Below are 21,773 nucleotides of genomic sequence, written 5' to 3'. Positions count from 1 at the left end.
TTACGTTTAGGTTAAGTTAAGGTTAGATTGAATTAAGGTAAGGTTAAGTTAAGGTTAGATTACGTTTAGGTTATGTTAAGGTTAGATTAAATTAAGGTGAAGGTTAAGTTAAGGTTAGATTACGGTGTAATATTAAGGTGTTTTTGTCTTTTGCTTTGAGAAACGCCTTTGGATAGTGAAACGATTTTTGGGCGATTGAAATTGGGAACCGTTGCTACATTTAGTCACACCTTTTTTTCTAAGCCAACAAAACTGTTAGTTCGTCCATTTCTCGTGCAGTAAGTTCTTTTTAAAAAGGAGTTACACAGGCAGCGTAGGAAGTTGGATACTTTCCGCGAAGAGAAAAATTGAAACATTTAACGCGATACAATTTTGACTTCCTAAAAACGTTGAAAAAAAGACTAGTCTATATCCGTGTTCCGAAGTGGAAAATTCCAGATGGACAATAGTGTGTAAAATAGAGAAAAATTCCGGCCTGGACAAAAGTGAATTTAGTGGCCAATCTGGCCGAAAGTGGCTAGTAAATAATTTACCGCAGAAAATTATAATAAAAAAATATTTTAACATAAAAATTTCAGATTTGAACTACTTAAGTTTTACTTGAACTTATTTGCGACTGGTTCGTTACAAACGTATTGTTCAATTCCCACGCATTCGCTACTTCCAGGGGCTAGTAGGCCACACTTTGAAGCTCTCGGGCGCATTTTTAACTCACCCACTGCAAATCATTAAATTTTTTGAATAACCTTTTGAAACAACCTGTATATATGCATAGGAATGGTCATATTCTGATTAACACTAGAATAGTCTGTTAATTTTTTGGAATAATTAATTTTAACATTGTTAGTGTAAACTAAGACATTTTTACGATAAACTTCTTAAAAAAATAACTCCAATTCCTTTTTTAGTCTGTGAAATGAAATTTTTCTATATTAGACACTATTTGCCAATTTTCCACTATTTTCCACGAAAAAATGGGCGATATCATCGAGATTCACGCGTTTTTAATTTAAAAACCCTTCCTTTTGACGGTTTTTATTTTGGAGCGAATAATTTCTTTTAGCGTCTATTTGATTAAACGCTCGAGCTGTTTTGGTTTCGGATGTTGGAAGACGCGAGGAGAATGTTTTCCGGGAGATGGAGACTTTGTCCGGTTTCGGTCGTCTTTTCAAAGACATATATTACTTTTCAATTTGTTTCGTCGGCGTGTGTGATACGTGGCTTTTGGGGGATTGCAGCGTTCGTCTTTGTGGCGGTATCAAAGGAGGAAGCCCCTGATCGCGATGGAGGGCTACTACGTGCCCAACAACCCGGCCTACGGACAACACTGCAACAACCAAGTTGGCGGTTCGTCGCTGCTCTCGGCCTGTGGTGGCGCGTCGGCCATCCCTTCGACTCTTCCCAATCAGCAGTCGGAGTTCCTGTCGCTGGACTGCGGGGGACTCTTGGATCCGTCGTCCAGCGCCGCGATGGCCAATTACGGATACGGGGATCTTGACCCTCTGGCTAGTTTTCTGACGTTCACGCCTTGTTCGCCGACTTACAAGTAAGCACGAATTACATTTATAATAAAGAATTCAAGTGTATTCACCTGATTAGGCCGTAAAAATGAAACGTGTACCTTCGCAAGCTGGAGGCAGTTTCTAGTTCACCAAGTGTTTACCCGCCATACCGGTAACGAACAGGAGAGGTTTAGTGTTAATAGTTTTACTCATTTCTGGTAATACATAATTTTAAGTTAATAAGAGCCACCATAAGTGTACAATATTGTTACATAAGCGTGAAACTTCATATTCTTCACATGCAAAGGTTTTACTGAGAGCTATTCACCAGACAGACTGCGTTACGGGCTTCGTCGCCGTTTTGCGTCCGCTTGCTAACGCGTCACACTTAGCCTTTGACAGCGTCAAAGTGATACACATATGGAACAATATTATAGACTTATGGAACCACCAATGGACTCTCGATGCAAAGAATTATAAAACACGCGAAAAGGAGCAAAAAAAAGCTAAACTCTGAACGAATTTAAAGAAATGATAAAACTTACGAAATACTCGTACCAATAGGTCTTCGTCTCTTCGAACATAAAATAAAGACGCGAAACTTGGACCAAATATGTCTTCGAGTAAAAAACGAATTAAAAATTAAATAAAATAGCCAGAAGTTCCAACGATAGACCGGTTTCGTCCTATTTGGGGCTCGTCAGTATCGTGCGGGGAATATCATTCGACTACCATGATATACTTTATTATCCACCACTATCCCCCTATATTTAGCTTTCCGTTGCTACCCAACGAGTTTTGAAATGTTTAATGATTAAGCTTAGCACCAATGCAATAGCTATAGAAAGTTAGTATTTGATATATCTCGGGAGCCAGCGAAAGTACACGTTTCAATAGTTTAAGAAATAATAATAATAATAATAATAATAATCAGCTAGGCTAATACCCAAATACCTTAGGCCAAGCCATCTAGCGACTTATAGTGCGTAGGAGGGTGGTGGCAAGCCCTTCGTGCCAACAGCTCCCTACACCTAGGAGCATGGGGTGTTGTGTTTGTTGCTCCTAGCCTACACCTAGGAGCAACAAACACAAGGAGAACGCAGCTAGCCTTTAAACACGCTAACGAAGGATTGTGTACGAATTTCATTGGACGAGCGTCACGAGCCTTTACGCTGAACGTTTTACGGGAGAGGGGAAGACAATTTCCGAATTTTCCCCTTCCGACGGCAGCAGGCGCTAAAGAGTCTAGCCAATGAAAAACTTACACAAGAAAATGCACGACTTTTGATGGGTTGCGTTCTCCTTGTGTGGGGTGTTGTGTTTGTTGCTCCTAGCCTACACTAACTATTAACGTTAACCTCTACAAGTTTAATTGCTTATGTTAACAATTCAATTTCAATTTCAATTTGCCAGTTTCAATAACATTACCGCCATCTATCGGTTTAAAAAATTTAGTACCGAATAAGGCAGCACGTTCGTAAAATTAGTTTCGCGCTAAAGTACCATTTTGGCCAATTGCGATAAACAAATTACCTTTACATTATTGAAATTGCCCAATTGTAAACTTTAAAGAAAGCAAAAAAACAGGCTAGTTTCCATAATGTAAAGGTATTTTGAAATACCACAAGTACGGCCAACTTCAATAGTTTTGACACGCGTTTTTATTTTATCGCATTTGGCCAAGATGGTACTTTTGCGCGAGACTAATTTTAGGAACGCGCGGCCTTATTCAGTGGATTATATTTATAGATAGATGGCGGTAATATTATTGATACTGGCAAATTATGATTTTATGTTTTCTCAATGGTCAAATAACATTAGTGACCTATCACACGAATCTCTCTATTAACTTTAAAATATATGAGAATGGCACTTGACTCAAACGCAATTTAGAGTTTAAAATTATACATATTTTTAGCAGGAATCGATACCTCTACTTGGAATGCTTATCTTGCCGTATCGCGTATGGTAAGATCATTCTGACAGCTTTGGCCCCGCCTACGAGAGAAAAAATCATCTCTGCGCACACTCCCATCTCACGTAGTTGTTTGTTAAGTTAACATAGTGACGTCAAAAAAAACGTCAGCCTCATCGAGACGAAATCTGCCGCGATAAGCATTCCAAGTAGAGGTATGTATTCCTGTTTTAGGTTAGTCTTAGCTAGGAACAACAAACACAGCACCAGCCCCACATAATGAGAACGCATTTTCTTGTGTACAATTTTCATTGGTTAGACGCTTTAGCGTCTGCTGCCGTCGGAATCGGAAAATTCAGAAATTGTCTTCCCCCTTTCCGTAAAACGCTCAGCGTAAAGGATCGTCCAATGAAAGTTATTCACAACACTGACAAGTTAGTTAGCGTGTTTAAAGGCTAGCTGCGTTCTCCTTGTGAGGGGCTTGTGCGTTTGTGTAGGTCTTAGGGAGTTTCGTTTTTGGTGCCCTTACTCAAAACGCGTTTGGGCTTTCTTACAACGCGCCAATGTGAGAGGGTTCGAACACTTCTACAGGCGTCAGTAGATTAAAAATAGTCCAGATCAGAGTAAGCGAGGCAAACTCTATATTATATAATATCGGCTATTATAGCTTCTCTATGGGCGTTATTCCTATTTCCCTCAAGCGGCGGTTTTCGGAAGCTTTCGTGTGGAACATGGTGAAGCAGACGATATTTTAACAGGGTTGCCATGCATTTTTCCGTTATAAATTATTCATTTCACATCTAAAATGTATGGCCACCCTGTTTTCGAGCGACTGATTTACAAACCCCTTTTGAAACCGGAGGGGAACCATTTAGAGATGGATGAAGACAAACTTATATACAAATAAAAGTCAATAACATTTACATACAGTGTTAATGTAGACGTATTAGATAAAAACACAATAAAGAAACAATAATAAAAATTTGAAAAAGCTATATACAAATATAATACAAAACGCCTCAAAGCAAATTTATCGTTTTAGGCCTAACAGGGATTTTTAGCCCATCGAAGGAATAGGGAACTAAGGATATGTTAAAATATTACTCAAATGTAAAATTGAAATGCGAAATATTGGTCGTAATTTAGGGAATATGGCGGCTTCAACAAGGAGAAGCCGGTTCACGACATGGCGGATGTGTTGCTGTCGCTGAAGCAGGCGGTGCTGCATCCTTCGGGCGGCTCTCCGACGGGCTCTTCGCCGGTGTCGACCTCCTTCTCGGGCACCGCCTTCGCGCCGGCCCCTTGCGTCTACTCGGCGGGGGGCGGCGCGGGGGGCACCAACGGGACGACGCAGCTCCTCCACGGATCGCCCCCGGGCTACGGCGGGGGGGCTTCGTCGGCGACGGCGGGCTCCGGCTGCGGGGGACACGCCTCCTACTCCTGCATTTATCCGCAAATTCAACTCAGCAGCAACGGACACCATTTACCCAACCAAAGTAGGAGGACACTTTCTCTCGTTTTAAATTCAAATGTTTTTAGCCATGTCGCGACAGTTTACGCTTCAGTTCGAGCATAAGTAATGTAATAAACGTAAGTATGACACCGAATGATTTCGGCTAATGATAGTCTGTCGCGGAGTGATTGCGTAATAATAATAATTAAAGATTTTTATTCAGATATCCTTATCAGTATTTACACGGTTTTACTAAAGGGTCTGAGTTATTAAAATATAAATTAAATGAACGTAAGATATATCCAAGGTTTTAAACTTTCAGTACTGTAATTTTACTGATTGCCCGAGTTCCAGTAATTAAGTACAATTTTATTTTTACTTTAACTGAAAGAGAATTCCACAATTCAATAGCATTATCCTTTACGCTGTTTACATTAAGTCTTTTTTTGTGTTTTCTGAGAATTGCCGCCGAAAATTATGTCTTAATTTCTAAAAACAACTAAATTCAATTTACAATAGTAATTAATTTTTAAGTTTAAATATTCATCGTTATTTTGTAAAAGTAAATTTTATTTTCACTGTTAAAACTTGAAAGCGTTTCAAAACTTCCATTTTCCCATAAGACTTGGCTGATCCTTCTAAATAGGCGTTTGTGAAATCGCGATACATGACAGGTGTTGAATTTAAAATATTTAGAGAGCTTAATTAACAGAAGAGACTTAATTAATTTAACAAAACCACAACTGATTTATTTTTAATTTATGTTTATTTATTCTACTTTTGGATACGCTGTAGAGCACTGACACCATATTATGAAAATCGAACTATTACACACTACATACTAACAATTAAATTCAATACCAATATTCTAAAATTAAATTTAAGCTTAACAAAATACATTAGATGTTTTAGGTTTAAAATAATGCATACACTATTCGCGAAAGAACGAGTGTAGGTGGCGCTGTGGTACCACGCTCTTCTTAGGTAACGTCTATGATCAAAGATAATAAAAACTTCGTACCCCAGATTCGAAATAACTGCCTTGCCCGTAGTAATAGCGCCTCACCACTTCCTTCTGGAACTCCGAAAAAATTTGCTCCATATTTACCATGGTAACCAACAATAGATAAAACCACAAACAACTTTACTTTGAGGATTCAATGTTCGAGCAACAGCGCATCATCTAAGTTGGCCGTGGTAGGACTATGGCAGCCGATTTTTTTCAGATATATAGGGCTACCTTTCATAATATAGTCCTACCTCTTTCAAAATATAGGCCTACCCTTTTCTTAATATAGGTCTACCTTTTTCGAAAAATAGGCCTACCTTTCAAAATATAGGCCTACCTTTCAAGATATAGGTGTACCATTTCAGGTATAGAGGCCTACATTTTTCGAAATATAGCGCTTCCTTTCAAAATATAGGCCTACCTATTTGGAAATAGATAGTCCTATATTTCGAAATAGGCAGGCCTACATTTCTGAATAGACAGCCTTATATTTCGAAAAGGCAGGCCTATATTTTGAAAGAGGTAGCCTGATATTTCAAAAAGGGTAGGCCTATATTTTGAAAGAGGTAGCCTGATATTTCAAAAAGGGTAGGCCTATATTTTGAAAGAGGTAGCCTGATATTTCAAAAAGGGTAGGCCTATATTTTGAAAGAGGTAGCCTGATATTTCGAAAAGGGTAGGCCTATATTTTGAAAGAGGTAGCCTGATATTTCGAAAAGGGTAGGCTTATATTTTGAAAGAGGTAGCCTGATATTTCGAAAAGGGTAGGCCTATATTTTGAAAGAGGTAGCCTGATATTTCAAAAAGGGTAGGCCTATATTTTGAAAGAGGTAGCCTGATATTTCGAAAAGGGTAGGCCTATATTTTGAACGAGGTAGCCTGATATTTCAAAAATGGTAGGCCTATATTTTGAAAGAGGTAGCCTGATATTTCGAAAAGGGTAGGCCTATATTTTGAAAGAGGTAGCCTGATATTTCGAAAAGGGTAGGCCTATATTTTGAAAGAGGTAGCCTGATATTTCGAAAAGGGTAGGCCTATATTTTGAAAGAGGTAGCCTGATATTTCGAAAAGGGTAGGCCTATATTTTAAAAGAGGTAGCCTGATATTTCCAAAAGGGTAGGCCTATATTTTGAAAGAGGTAGCCTGATATTTCAAAAAGGGTAGGCCTATATTTTGAAAGAGGTAGCCTGATATTTCGAAAAGGGTAGGCCTATATTTTGAAAGAGGTAGCCTGATATTTCGAAAAGGTTAGGCCTATATTTTGAAAGAGGTAGCCTGATATTTCAAAAAGGGTAGGCCTATATTTGGAAAGAGGTAGCCTGATATTTCGAAAAGGGTAGGCCTATATTTTGAAAGAGGTAGCGTGATATTTCGAAAAGGGTAGGCCTATATTTTGAAAGAGGTAGCCTGATATTTCAAAAAGGGTAGGCCTATATTTGGAAAGATAGCCCTATACAGTATATCTGAAAAGGTAGGTGTAAATTTTAAAAGGTAGGCTTATATTCTGAAGTCAGGATTATATTTCTAAGAAGGTAGTTAATTAAATTTTCATTTAATTTTGTCCCGAATGGCTTGCCATAAAAAACCGTCAATCAGAAAGCTCTCAGAATTCGAATCTATATGATCTAGCGTCTGCAATTATCCAATTAGAGAAAATAAATATGAAACCTTTAAATAATAATAACGCATAATACGCGTAATAGTGGTTTCTACAAAATAAAATGAATAAAAAGTATAATAAGTAACTCTTACCTATATTCCTCTGCATGGCGGCTGAATCGCGCGCTCGTAGACTCGCAGTTTCATAAGTCTATAATATTGTTCCATAAGTTTGTCATTTTGGGGAATATTTTACCGATAGCTAGTAATGAAGTGACGTCATCACCAGAAGAAAATCTCCCCCTAGCGAGGGGCTGTCAAAGGCTACGTGTGACGCGTGAGCGAGCGGACGCAAAACGGTGACGAAGCCCGTAATGCAGTCTGTCTCGTGAATAGGTCTCAGTAAAACTTTTGCATGTGAAGAATAGGAAGTGTCACGCTTATGTAAAAATGTTATGCACTTATGGTGGTTCTTATTAACTTGTAAAAGTAAGAGACTGTGAGGTAAGAGCCTATATTAAAACAAAAAGACCCCGTTACTTTATAAAAAGAACTACTAATCAAGATAAAAAAATTACAGATTTGAATTTAATCATATTTAATCATGATTTAATTGTAAGAGAGCGTCTTAATAATCAAGGAAGTAATCTGCCCCTCGAAAAATATAACAAAAAATTTAGACAGAAGTTTAACAAAAGCTGTGCTTTAAGTTAGTGGATGACGTCATTAGTGACCTTTTCCCAATGGTCTAATTAAAGTTGGGAAGTTTTGAAAATCACCTCTAGAAAATACTTAACTCATTCTGCGCATGTGCGAAAGTATCACAAGGAGCAGCCATTTCCGGAGATTTACGTTTACAGATTTTTAAATATGGCCGTTCCTTCTGCGCAGTCGCTGTTACGCCTATTTTTCTCGATAGAGGGATGGCAAATTGGGAATAAGAGTATTTCGTGCCAGTGTGAGAAATAAGGCACTATCACAGGCCAATCGTCAGTTTAAAAATTAGCTGGGCCAGTTTAAAAAAATTGAATGGTTGTGGTGTTAGTGGCCCTGGTCAAGGGCGTATCCAGGATTTTATTTCAGGGGGGGTTTTGAGGGAAAATTTCAATGGGGAGGGGGGTGCTGACGGAAGTTTCAATGGTTTTTATTAGGCACCCCCCCCCCCGTCATCAGCATTTCGGGGGGGGGGGGGGGCTTCAACGCCCTTGGCCCTGGTGAACACTTAATTAATTCAAAGTTTTTCCCTTCAAAATTTTAGTTCATTAAAAAAATACTATGTTAATCCTGGTCTTTGCTTCTATTCTGTGTGCTTGGCCTTGTGTCAATTGTGTGTATGGGTGGGTGACTGGGTGTCGTGAATCTGTCTACTCTACACTCTACACACAGTATAGAAGAAGCGAATTTAGCAGTTAGCAAAAAGAAATATATACAGTCTCTCTCTCTCTCTCTCTCTCTCTCTCTCTCTCTCTCTCTCTCTCTCTCTCTCTCTCTCTCAGTAGGCTTGTTCGGGTCGGGTTTATAGAACATATTGTCAAGAATAGATAATTTGACCATTAATGATGAAAGCCTGATTTTGAAGGTTAAAAATGGTAAGTGGCCAGTGTCCAGTTTTTTAATTAAACTACCTGGGTTCTACTGGCCACAGGTCCAGTTTAAAAAACAATCCTTTTTTCTCACCCTGTTTCGTGCTATATGCCAAATATATTCAGTGGCAGCGAAGTTTCAATCTATTGTAAAGAAAATCAGTCAAATAACCAGATACTTCTCTTATCGTGACGTAAATGGTTGGTCGTCAAAGCTTTCGAAAACCATCTGAAAATCGATCAATCAAAATGGCGGCTTGCAAAAATCTTGGTGCTCAACAACAATTCCAGGGTTTTTAAACTTTTAGTAGGTTAGATTACGACGCTATACTATTAAGAGAAACTTGTGTCCTACAATAAATAGAAAGACCCTAAGTCAGTGGCTTAGCCGCGTAGCTAGGGGTCGTACGTTTAAATCATTGTTTTACTTTTTTCAATGGTGCCCGCATCCACCCAGTACCAAAATCCTGACACAGAAAAACCGGGTTGTCAAACAAGCTAATTTGATATAATTCTGATACCGTGATGAAATCTCCTAGAAGTATTATTTCCGAGAGGCAGGACCTGCAAGTCACTGCTTATATAATGCTTGTTGAAATAATGGAAGCTTTTCACCTTTATAGCAGCAACAAGTGTTCCTTTTAACCAGGTAGCTTTTTTTGACATATTAAGGCTAAGCAAAAACACGAAGTTTACAGGTGAATGGTTTTCATTACTTCAACAAGCACTATATAAACAGTAATGTGAAAATTAATGAATTTGTTTTTCTAAAATGAAGTTTTTACAAAAATATTATTAAACTATGCATTTATTTAAAATTTAACTTAAAATTGGCCCCGTAATACTGGTCCTAAACACAAAATGTTTTTCTTTAACGGAACCATGATGTTTTTTTTACAATGAAACATCATTTAGTTAATAAATCCATGACCCGAGAGTAGTCCAAAGAAAAACGTCATAATAAGTCAGCAATTAATCTATCCATTTCTTTTTTTCAAAAATGTAAACTTTATTATGGGTGCCTATGACAATCGGAAACAACGATCAAAGGATGGCGCCACCTTCGCGGCGGTAGAGCGCTAGTCACTGTGTACGTTTACTGACACCCCACGACTTATGTAGATGGCGCTACGTTTTTCAGGTCCCTTCCCTCCGTTTTTCAGCCCCCCCCCCCCACCAAATAAAAACCAGTTAGATAAATTTAAATCTTGTTACGTCAAAAAACAAGCTACCTAAGGTGTGTGAAATTAAAATACCAATATTACGGTAATGTTTTTATTTCCAATAAAAAAATAAATTATAATAATAATTTAATTATAAAAAATATATATATATATATATATATATATTATTATAATATTTATAATTATTTATAAACCAAACCTCAGAATTATCAATTTATTAATCAAAACCACACATAAATGAATAGGCTAGATTATAAATTTGTTATTTGGGTTTTTAACTTTTATATATATTTTTGTAAATGTTGTAAGAGTTGAAAACCATTGGTCTAGAGTGTACGGTATGTCGAACCCAAGCACGTAGATATAGAAAGTCTAAGGGGGGTACGGGTTATAAAACAACCAGATGAAATCGCGAGCGCAGTGAGCGCTAAATTTATCGTTAGCAATAACGCATATTTAAAGTACTGGCTAGACTCGGACGAGTGATATTGACATTTCCGCACGTGTATCAAACGAAGTTTTTAATACATTTGCGAGAAAATTATAATAAAACCAAGAACAAAATTGATATTGTTTTGTCCTAAGGGGGGGTTTGCCCCCTCAAAAAAATCTGTGCCCCCTTAAAAATATCGTTGTACCCCTAGTAAAGTAAGTAAACAAAATCAATAAAATATTTCCTATTCATATTTTATATTTAGTTAGGTCCAACTGTCCAAACTATATTGTTTATATTCGTGTACCTTGCTTTACTATATTATTATCACTTTCGCCATTTGAAGTTGAAAGTTTTAGCTGTAGCAGAAACAATAGACGGTAAAATAAATTCCAACGGCTTCCCAGCCTCTGAAGGGTTTTTGAATTTGGGGGTAGGAAAAAAGAGGAAACGTTTCGTGACAGCATGACTGCCAGCCTCCCCACTTCGCGACTTTAATTGTCACTGAAGTCATTTCAATCGTTTTTCTCGTCTATTACGATTGATCTCAATTAATAATTTGTATTTTAATTTAAAGAATTCAAGTTATAGGTAAATTTACAGTTAGCTTTTATTCCCGAAATATAATGGTCAGTTTACTTAGATGGCGCCACGTGCTCTACGAAGAATCATGATTTAGATATTTAGATAAATTGGTCTCTGCGCATGCTCCAATACCAACCAATCCGGTGTTCCCTCCCTGGCTAGTGTCCAGTTTTTAAGTGGCAATGACGGTTTAAAATTCCACCCCCATTTATTTTACCGTCTATAATATGGCAGATAATCAAGTACAAATATTGGTTAATTTCCCGTAGTACTGTATTCTATATGCTATTATACAGTGTCGTCGTTAATTCAGTTTTACCCAAGTATACGAACTAATTTACCTTTATTCCCTCCTTGTAGTGACGTTCTATGACTATGGTTCAGAATAATAGAACGTTCTCAATTTGTTTTCAGTTTACACCATTTTAGTTTCGCTATCGGTTGGTATGATATTAAACAAGTCATTGTATGGATAAATGTGTGGTAAAAACACAAAGAAACTAAGTCTTAACTTTTACATAAATTTAATTTATATATATAATAACAAAAGTAGCATAAGCATGGGTCTTATGCTACTTTTGATAATAATAATAATAATAATAATAATAATCAGCAAGGCTAATACCCAAGGCACCACCTTAAACCTCTTGTCCCAATGTCAAACGCCAGTGTGGCCCGTTGGACCTATAAGCTCATTTGAAACATGGGCCAAATAATGATTTATCATTATTTGGCCCATGTTTGAAAGTAGTCAAATAGCCTCATAGGTCTTAGGAAAGAAATTGATTTTTAAAGACCAAGACCAGAGCGAATTTCCACCCCTCTTATTCTGTACTTAATTTTTTGACGAGTGACAACTGATTGACATCTCTGACAACTTAAGTGATAGCTCTGACAGCTTGAGTGACCGCCTGGACATTTCCATGTATTGTAGCTTACCTCTTTTTTGATGCTCATTGTATATATTCTATTCAAAAACAGTCAGAGCCGTCGGTCAAGCTGTCGACGCTGTCACTCAATTTTTGGGGGTCTAAATTCGCGCACGAGAAAATGGAATCGCTGTTCTCGGCCTTTAAGGGTGCCCCCTCGGGAATTTGTCGGGCCTGAGTAACGCGCTAGAGAGGTCGATTTTCGAATACCCGCAGTCTTACCAGATGACGCCAACATTCTGAAACGTAAAAGATTTAAATTATTTAAAAACCGCGAACAATATTATTTTTTCGTGTTTTTTAAAAAGGTTTTCCTTATTGAACTTTTGTTCAAATAAATCAGAGTATTTATTCCTCCAAAACGCTTAAATCGTCACCATCTAGTACAAACAGAAGTATTCAAATCTAACCTAGTCTTGTAAGTCGGAAAAGATTCAACGAAAAATGACCGAGGCCTTTTTTCCGGAAAATGTTCCGTATTTTTCCGAAAAAAATAAAAAGTTTTGATTCCATGACTAGTCTAATATATTGTTTGCAAATTTAAATAAAGCGGCATTTTCGCCTCATTTTTTCGAATCTGAAAGTAAAACTAAACCTCTAGACTAGTTTAAACTGATTAACCATGTAACGCTATTAATGTTTTGTAGTATGTTTACTGATATTAGACATTTTATATCGAAAAAATTAAAAACCCTTAAAAAGTAATTTATGTTTAATTTTTTATCTTTCCGATTTGCGTAAAATTTTCCGCATTTTATTTTTTCGGAAAATTAACAACACTACTTTTTACTGAACGTAATAGACAATTCAATAAAACCAGAAGAAAATAGGGGGAAGTACGCTTCTAGTCAGCTTTGGAAAGGCGTCACTTTTCACGAATTTTCGCGCCAAAACGGTTTGGCGGGAAATCACGGATGAATACATCGTTTAAAAAATCAATTTTTCTTAAATTGAACAATTGTAACATATTGTCCTTCTCATTCTCTGCTAATTGAGCTAAGGCGTATTTGCTTTCGTCGTTTATAGCCGTGTTGAATCAAAACAAAAGTGGAACTACTTTTTCAGCTTGGTTTATTACGCGTAAAAAGGCGTTTTCGTGGGTCACCCGACGACTTCTACGGCTCAAAGCTACAGATACGTACTTCCCCTATTTTCTTCTGATAAAACTTATTCAGCGATTCGCAAGAAATTATTAATACAGAGACTTAGCTTGAACGTGTGAACTATTCTTTGTATGATCCTTGCTAGAAATTTATAAAAAGTAATTTATCTTTAATTTTTTTATTTTTTCCGGAAAATGAACAACACTAATATAACCTCTCCTGATTTTGGCGATTGAATTTATTCAACAGGCACTGTCTACTATCCATCCGCGGACTACGGGCATCACGGCGGAGGATGTTCTCTGGCGAGCTCCGGGGGAGGCTCCAGCACCGGCCAGTTGACCCCGACCGGACTGCACCACCAGACCGCGGTGTTCCCGGCCTCGATGAGCGTCAACCTGTCGATGAACATGACGATGGGTCCTCCCGCCAACGCGGCGTACCCCGACCCCGGGCCGGCCTCCTCGTACGGCCCCGTCGCGGCCAACATCCCGGGAGCCTCTCAAGTGCAGTGGGCGACGGGAGCGCCATCTCCCGTGGGAGCGCAGTACACGGTCAACGCCAACGGGGCCCCGGGAATCTACGGACCGACAGCGCCTCATTCCTTACAGGTACCAATATAAGTCCAAGTCTATTCACTGGCGTCGTTCGGAATTTTTTTTTGGCAAGGTTCGTAAAAATGCTTGCCGCACCATCGACAAACCTTGGAGGAAACACTTTTATCCTCCAAGGACAAACTACTATAGGACTCGTAAGGCTATAATAAGCACCCATAGAAGATTTATGTTTAAACTGTCGCGCTTTTCGATGCCAACGCCACCTTGCGTAACTCGCGGGGGTTTAAAAGGTGATGCAAAAATTTGAAGGAGTTGTAGGGGGTGAGTTGAGAAGTATGCCAGTTTTTCCCCAATTTTCCTACGATGAGTGAAAAGAGCGCCAGAGAGCTTCAAAGTGTGGCCTACTATCCCCTGGAAGTAGGCTGCATCAAGCGCAAAACCAAGCAGCAAGGACTTTAAATACTGTTTAAGTTTACTTTTGTACGCTGGTTACCTCGATTTGTTTACAAAGTCCTTTTTTACCTATCACACGAACCCAAACCTTAATGTTCGCATTTCCTTGCTGCTTGGTTTTGCCCTTGTTGCAGCCTACTTCCAGGGGCTAGTAGACCACACATTGAAAAACTTTTAACTCATCGTAGGAAAATGGGAAAAAAACCGGCATACTTCTCAACTCACCCCCTACAACTCCTTCACATTTTTGCATAACCTTTTGAAACACCCTGTATACTACACCATAAGACTATCAACGGCCCCCTAAGTTTGAATTGGGCATAAATAGTGATGTACCGGTAAAATAAAAACGGTATATTTACCGGTAAATTTACCATGAATTTTTTTATTTAATCAAAATAATGGTTTGATGTCACAATAATTATTAAAATAGTATTTTTATTTTAACATAGCCATAAACCTCCTAGATAACCCCTTAGAAATACATTTAAATGTATGGAACGTAAAATCAACAGTGCCGGAAATTCGGAGTCTTCCGTATCTGATTCTGAACTAATGTCTGAAAGAGGGCTAGACATAAGCTTCAAATCGGTTTTGAACAGGAAAATGATTTGGTTTTCTGGTCGAATGTAAAATGTAATTGTTTTTTCTTTTATTTGAGGTTTAACAAAATATTTTTGGGTGGTTTTTGCTTTATAAACAAATTGGTAAATTTACCGGTAAAACCATTCGGGAAATTTACTGTAATTTTAGCATTACCGGTAAATTCACCGGTTCACATATCTAGGCATAAAGGCGCATGTATTCAGCACTAGACAAGCGCGAGAGAAAAAATAATAGAATCTACGCTACCTGGCGGATAAAAAGAGCAAATCCTCCCAGCTCCCGTGAACCCTACCACCTTTACTACCTCTTGCCAATCCGGTAGCATTCGTTGGGGGATTTGCGCGTAAGTTTCAGTTTTTCACCACCAGATGGATATATGTCGCCAGTTTGGCCAGTCATTAGCCTAACGTTAAAATCCCAATCGTTTCAAACTTAGGGGGCCTTGAATGTCTTATGACTACACTTTGATCGTAGCGAAACGTTGAAAAGATTTATTATTCCATGTCGAAAACCTTATTTTATATGAATTTTGTTAATGTGGAAAATGACTATACCCTGATCTTATCTACACGACGAAACCGAACATGGCAATCTAGACATAATATAAATGTTTTATTAGTTTGCCATTTTTCGCTTGTTCTGGGATTTACACCGATTACGTGGTGGCGAATAGTTTGAGTCGGCCATTATAACAAATAAATTCTGGATAAGCCGACAATTTTTACTCTCTTTACTCCTGCTTTTGAGTAACGTTTAAACTTGTTTGGTTACATCATATAACCATTAGTCTATAATATTGTTCCATAAGTTTGTCACTTTGAGGATTATTTTACTGAGAGCTAGTAACGAAGTGACGTCATCGCCAGAAGAAAATCTCCCCCTAGCGAGGCGCTGTCAAAGGCTACGTGTGACGCGTTGGCAAGCTGACGCAAAACGGCGACGAAGCCCGTAATGCAGTCTGTCTTGTGAAGAATAGGAAGTGTCACACTTATATAAGAATATTATATACTTATGATATAACCCATACGTTTTCAAATTTTCCAAACGTTTTTAAGTGCTAATTATTTTATACGAAAATAGGTAACAACTTATGGCGGTTCGGGCAATTCTCCAACTGGCACGACAACGTATAACTGCGGCAATGGTTCACACTCAGTTCCTTCCAACACGTACACGTTCACGGCGGAATTCCGACCAACGGGTACGGCGACCACCGACAACTTGGTTCCTTTGCCACCCATCGAAAAGGAATTCCTCACCACGAGTTTCAGACCTCTTACGGTCAACTACTTTGCCGACACCAAACCAGAGGTTTGAACACACATTCGTATTTTGCTTTTCGCGGTGATAAAGCGTTAGAGGACGAGTTTTAAATACTAGATGGCGGCAGGAGTCTGAAACGTATAAATTTTCCATTATTTAAAAACATCGAAAATTGTTTTTTTTTGTGTTTCCTTTTTAAGTTAAATTTTCCTTGAGTTTAACTTCTGTTCATAGTTTTTACATAAAACGTCGGTTTAAATAATGTTAGAAGAAATTTCCTTTATTAAAATTAGCGCCATCTAGTATAAATAAAAGCATTAAAATCAAACCTCTAAAACCACTTTTTTTATTAAAAAAAATATTGAGAAATGAATTGTAAATATTGAAAATTTAAATACTATTTATTTCAAATAAAAATACAGAATACTTTATTCTGCATTTTTTTATTACAAAACGAAACTAAAACTTAACCTTCACTTTTTATCGTCTGCTACGTCGTCTCACGAAGTAATGAGGGCTATAGATATAAGCAATTGGGGGATTTTAAAATTCATTTTGCATGTGAAAATACGCCGCCCTGTTAGGGAATAAAAGTAGGTAAATAAGTCTGCTATACCTCACAATGTAAAGGTACTGACACGCGCAAAAACGTAATTTTTAAATCGGTCAATATAGGTGGTTAAATAAACCCCTCTCTGACTGCCTTGCCCCCTGTTGTAAAATGCTGTAAGATCTATGCATAGAAAATTATCAGCTTTGGCAGTATAAAGAGTAACCATAGACAAACCTATTATATGTCCAATAGCAGCAGCACAAACTCTATAATCGGCTATGAATGATCTTTTATTTATAGGGCTATTGGAGCATTTTCGGTGTAATGAGGGCTAGATATAAGCAATTTGAGCATGTTTTATTAGTGGTTTTAACCTGTTTAAGCCATACTGGATTTTTAATTTCATAAAAAGACTTTTTTTTTCCAACCCAGTCTGCTGGCCATTCTAGTGTTTGTTTCCCACGTATGCGTTTCTCTATTTGCATTATCGATTTCTTATTTCCGTGGTACAGATCCTGAGCCCGTGCAGAATGAAAACGAGATCCTCGTCTCGCCTGTCTTCGTCCATGTTCGAGAGTTCGCTGTACGGCCACAACCATTCTCCGCACGACCCCTTCGGCCACCACATTTCGGAGCACATCGCCGTCGAGTCCTCCCTCTCGCCGCCCATTCACTGCAACGTCGGCTCCCCGGGGGACCTCCCGGACCTGCGCGACGACGAAGAGGACCGCGGTCAGTCTCCGGTGTCCACCTGCTCGGACGCCGGACTCAGCGACGACCCGTCCTCTCCGGCCCAGAACGCGGATTCGGCCACCAACGGCACCAGGACCAACCTTTGCAGAATTTGCGGGAAAACGTACGCCAGGCCAAGTACTTTGAAAACGCACCTCAGGACCCATTCCGGAGAACGGCCTTACCGATGCGGTACCTGCAACAAGTCTTTTTCGCAGGTTACTAAGCTATTTCATATATACGTACAGACTCGTGTAGAAACAAAAGTAAACAACCTAGGAGGATGGAAATTATGGGGCAGACTGGGTAACGTTAAACCAAGGATCCAAGGCCAAATCGTTCAACGGCGAAATGGGCTTTGGCGCCTGCACGGTAGCGATATTTGACCTTGGCTGGGTAATTTTTGGAAGGAGCTACTGCGCAGTCGCGCGTTTTCTTCCCGGCGCGAAAGCGCCATCACTTCCGATCCTTCTAAAAATATAAAATCCTTGGTTAAACCATTGAACTGAATACAATATAGATATCTAGCGGAAATAGTTGGAACTTAAGAAAATAATTTCGTCTGCTAGTTGTTAGCACGCCACATGTTTTATAGTTTTTTCAATGAAACAAGGAAAAGCGTTCATTTTAATTTTATAAGAACACAACTATACTGTTTTTTTCCCCAAAAGTAAAAAAGAGACAAATAATGGCCAATATGTATTGTTTAATTAGATATTACAATCTTTTGCTACTAAAACCAAACATTCAGCTTCCTCCACTAATTAAAATCAGTTTCGTTTCCACTACAAAACCAAATTCTTACTAATTCTTATTTCGAACGTCTAGCAGACAAAATTATATATACAGGCATATATGTTAATCTAGTAACACTGCCTGCCGTAAGATGGTGCTACAGGCGTAGATGCGACGGATAGCCCTTATTGGGGGAATACAGTTTTACATTCCAGGAGACGGGTCATTCATATCCCTAGAGTAAATAACGGTAAAATTTTTGGAGCTATCTGGGCGTAAACACGTTTTCAAAATTTATCTTCCAACCTATTAACGACGATTTTTATAAAAACCTTATATTCGTCCGTGGTAAAAAGTAGTTCCCTAAAACTAAACTTAAGTGTTTACAAAGAATATATTCTTCAATTGTTTTGCGTAGAACCTTCTTTCCATTGCTAAAATATATCAGATTTTAATTAACATTATGAAGGCTTCGATCATGCTTATTTTATTTTATTCTTCTTCCTGTGGGGCCACGGAGTACAAACATTTATTTGTAATTATAGGCCTAAAACTCTTACCGAAATGCCCCTAGAAACGGACGGTAGCAATTCTAATTAGCTCTTTTATTTAAAAACATGTCAACCGAAGTGGAAGCTAGGGAATCAGTCCTAGACTTTCGCATCCTATTTACTTTTGTAAAAGAAAGAATCTGTAATACAGGAGTTTGTAATGTCGCGCATTTTGCAGGCAGCCAATTTAACGGCTCACATTCGAACCCATTCCGGGGAGAAGCCCTTCCGGTGTCCCGTCTGCCAGCGGCGCTTCTCTCAGAGCAGCTCGGTGACGACCCACATGAGGACGCATTCGGGGGAGCGTCCCTACCGCTGCGTCAACTGCAGGAAGGCCTTTTCGGACAGCTCCACCTTGACCAAGCACCTGCGCATCCATTCGGGGGAGAAACCGTACCAGTGCAAGCTCTGCTTGCTCCGGTTCTCGCAGTCGGGGAACCTCAACAGGCACATGAGAGTGCACGCCAACTCCGCTTGACACCGCTACTATCGCGAGACGAGAACTCAACTACATCTCGACTTCGTATTACCCCGGTTAAGACCCAACATCGCCTCCCGGAAATAGAACGATTCGTAAATTGCTAACAGGGAAGCCCTTTGCCCCTTAGAGATTCGATTTTAACGCTTTTATTTGTTCTAGATGGCGACAATAGCGGAAAGGGAATAAATACTTTCTGATCTATTACAATAAAATAACTTAGAACATTATTTTAAAGGGAAACAGAATCGTTTGAATTTTAAGGGTGGGGCTAAAGAATCACGTGTTTTGGGAAGTGGAAGGTGTATAATAATAATCAGCTAGGCTAATATCCAAGGCACCACCTTAGTACCCAAGCACGTAGATACAGAAAGTCTAAGGGGGGAGGGGGTTATAACACAACCAGATGAAATCGCGAGCGCGAAATTTTTCGTTAGCAATAACGCATATGTAAAGTACTGGCTAGACTCAGGACAAGTGACAATGACATTTCCGCACGTGTATCAAACGAAGTTTTTTAATACATTTGCGAGAAAATGATAATATTAATGATCCTATTAATATATTTGCGGATATTTCAATTCATTTTTACGTCTTACTGTTTATTTCTTAATATTGAAAGGAATCGAGTCCTAAGGGGGGGGTTGAACCCCCTAAACCCCCCTCCTTATATACGTCCTTGTTAGTACCAAGTCATCTAGGCTCTGGCGACTTTTATTGCCTTTAACAGGTGGCCGGGTTACAATGCGTAGGAGGGTGGTGGCAAGCCCTGCATGACACGCGAGCCAACAGCTCCCTATTACCGTAAACTTCACAGTATAGAAAGTGTGGATTATCCTGAAATTCAACCCGCAATTTTCAAACGATTCTGTGGCCCTTTAAGCGAAGTTGAACTCAGGAAAAAAATTATTTTTTTTGACTGTTGGCGCCATCTGGTAAAACGTCGGGTCACTAATGGCGTTATCCCTGTGAAAGGATCTTCTCCTTTATCAAATGTGTATCGGTCTATGGAACAAACGCGTGCTATTAGAATCAAGAGTTAAGATTTTACAATTTAAAATTACCATGGACACTATCTCTCACAGTGTCCATGAAATTACTCAGTTAAAATTAAAAGCTCTCATTGGAATCAGAAGTAAATCAGGATGCGGTTACTTATGTCATTATCTGAATTGGGATCATGTTTGGCGAAATGACTTTCCCGAATACTTTTGAATTTAGCAAGTCCATTCTCTAGTTTTTAATAAATTAAAACGATAATAATATCAGAAGTTAATTATATATTCTTACGAGAGAAGTATCCATGTGCGTCGTAAACGTGAAACATGTTTCTTGCCAAGTTGAAAAAGGGTGAATGCAATTACATATTGGTTGATCACCCACATTTCCCTTATGTAAAAGTTTTAAATTTATATGATAATTTATCTTCTAGGAACTATATTTTAAGACCTATTTTTGAACTCGAAATGGTTGATGTTTAAAGCACATAACATTAGCAGTATTGGAATATGGATACTTCTATCGCATGATAAATATGACATACTTCTGGTGTTAGTAATAGCTTTTCACCCAACAACCTGGTCTGGAAATGTTAAAATGGTCCAAAATCGTAATATCTACAGAAAAGTTAAGGAAACTCAAAAATCAAATTTTTAAAAGTGGACATTTTAGTAGATTGAAAATAAGCAACCAAATATTACTTTAGGTCTATACTTACGTTCCATAAGCGTCAGTTTGTCAAAATTATGACTGATAGCTACGTGTAGAGTGACGTAGAATGGACGTCATACTCTAAAGGTAAGAGCCTCTTAACGAGAAAACAATTAGAAACAAATTATCAGGAGCTGGTCCAACGTGTTAATTGGCAAGGCGAGGTAAAGAGCACGAATCCATATTTGTTTGAAAGGAGACTATAAATAGTAAGCGTGTGCGTTTCGAGCTGTAATAGACAATTACGCGCTCCAATGATCCCGATGAAGATCATTTTATTCCCGGTTGTGTAGAGAGAGTTACTGTGATTTTCATTTCGAAGAAATTTCGTCCTGTTACTACGTGTACCTTTACCACATTTAATTTAAAAATGGCTCATTTTGTGTTAATTTAGTCTAGTCTAAAGGCTGGTTCATACTTCCACAGTCGCGCAAGCACTGCCAAATAACAAATAATTAATTGTTTATGGCGTCTAGGAGCAACAAACACGAAGAGAACGCAGCCAGCCTTTAAACACGCTAACGCAGTCTTGTGTACAAATTTCATTGGACGAGCGTCACGAACCTTTACGGGCGGGGGGAAGACAATATCCGAATTTTCCCCTTCCGACGGCAGCAGGCGCTAAAGCGTCTATCCCATGGAAACTGTACGCAAGAAAATGCACGACTTTTGACGGGTTGCGTTCTCCTTGTGTGGGGTGCTGTGTTTGTGGCTCCTAGATGGCGTAATGATACTTTCGGAAGGCTTGGATAAGAAATAAAAATCGTTTAGCAAAATTGCTTAAGGAGAAATTCGTCTTACAAGTTCGATTTTAAAGCTTTTAAAGGTTTAGTCGGGGAC

General features: G+C 38.6%; 1 protein-coding gene across 1 annotated transcript; it reads left to right on the top strand.

Moving 5' to 3' along the window:
• Nucleotides 1-1,283: 1,283 nt before the first annotated feature.
• Nucleotides 1,284-19,342, top strand: LOC149936457 (uncharacterized). The gene is made up of 6 exons (XM_090153680.1): nucleotides 1,284-1,546; nucleotides 4,564-4,913; nucleotides 13,545-13,906; nucleotides 15,992-16,222; nucleotides 17,240-17,677; nucleotides 18,924-19,342. The coding sequence occupies exons 1-6, from the start codon at nucleotides 1,284-1,286 to the stop codon at nucleotides 19,221-19,223; spliced, it is 1,944 nt and encodes a 647-aa protein (XP_090009806.1). The 3' UTR covers nucleotides 19,224-19,342.
• Nucleotides 19,343-21,773: the final 2,431 nt, after the last annotated feature.

Source organism: Leiobunum rupestre, chromosome 7, assembly GCF_980474605.1.
Source record: "Leiobunum rupestre chromosome 7, qqLeiRupe1.1.hap1, whole genome shotgun sequence".
Lineage (NCBI taxonomy): Eukaryota > Metazoa > Arthropoda > Arachnida > Opiliones > Sclerosomatidae > Leiobunum > Leiobunum rupestre.
The sequence above is the reverse complement of the archived record's forward strand: the minus strand, read 5'-3'. Positions and strand labels throughout refer to the sequence as shown.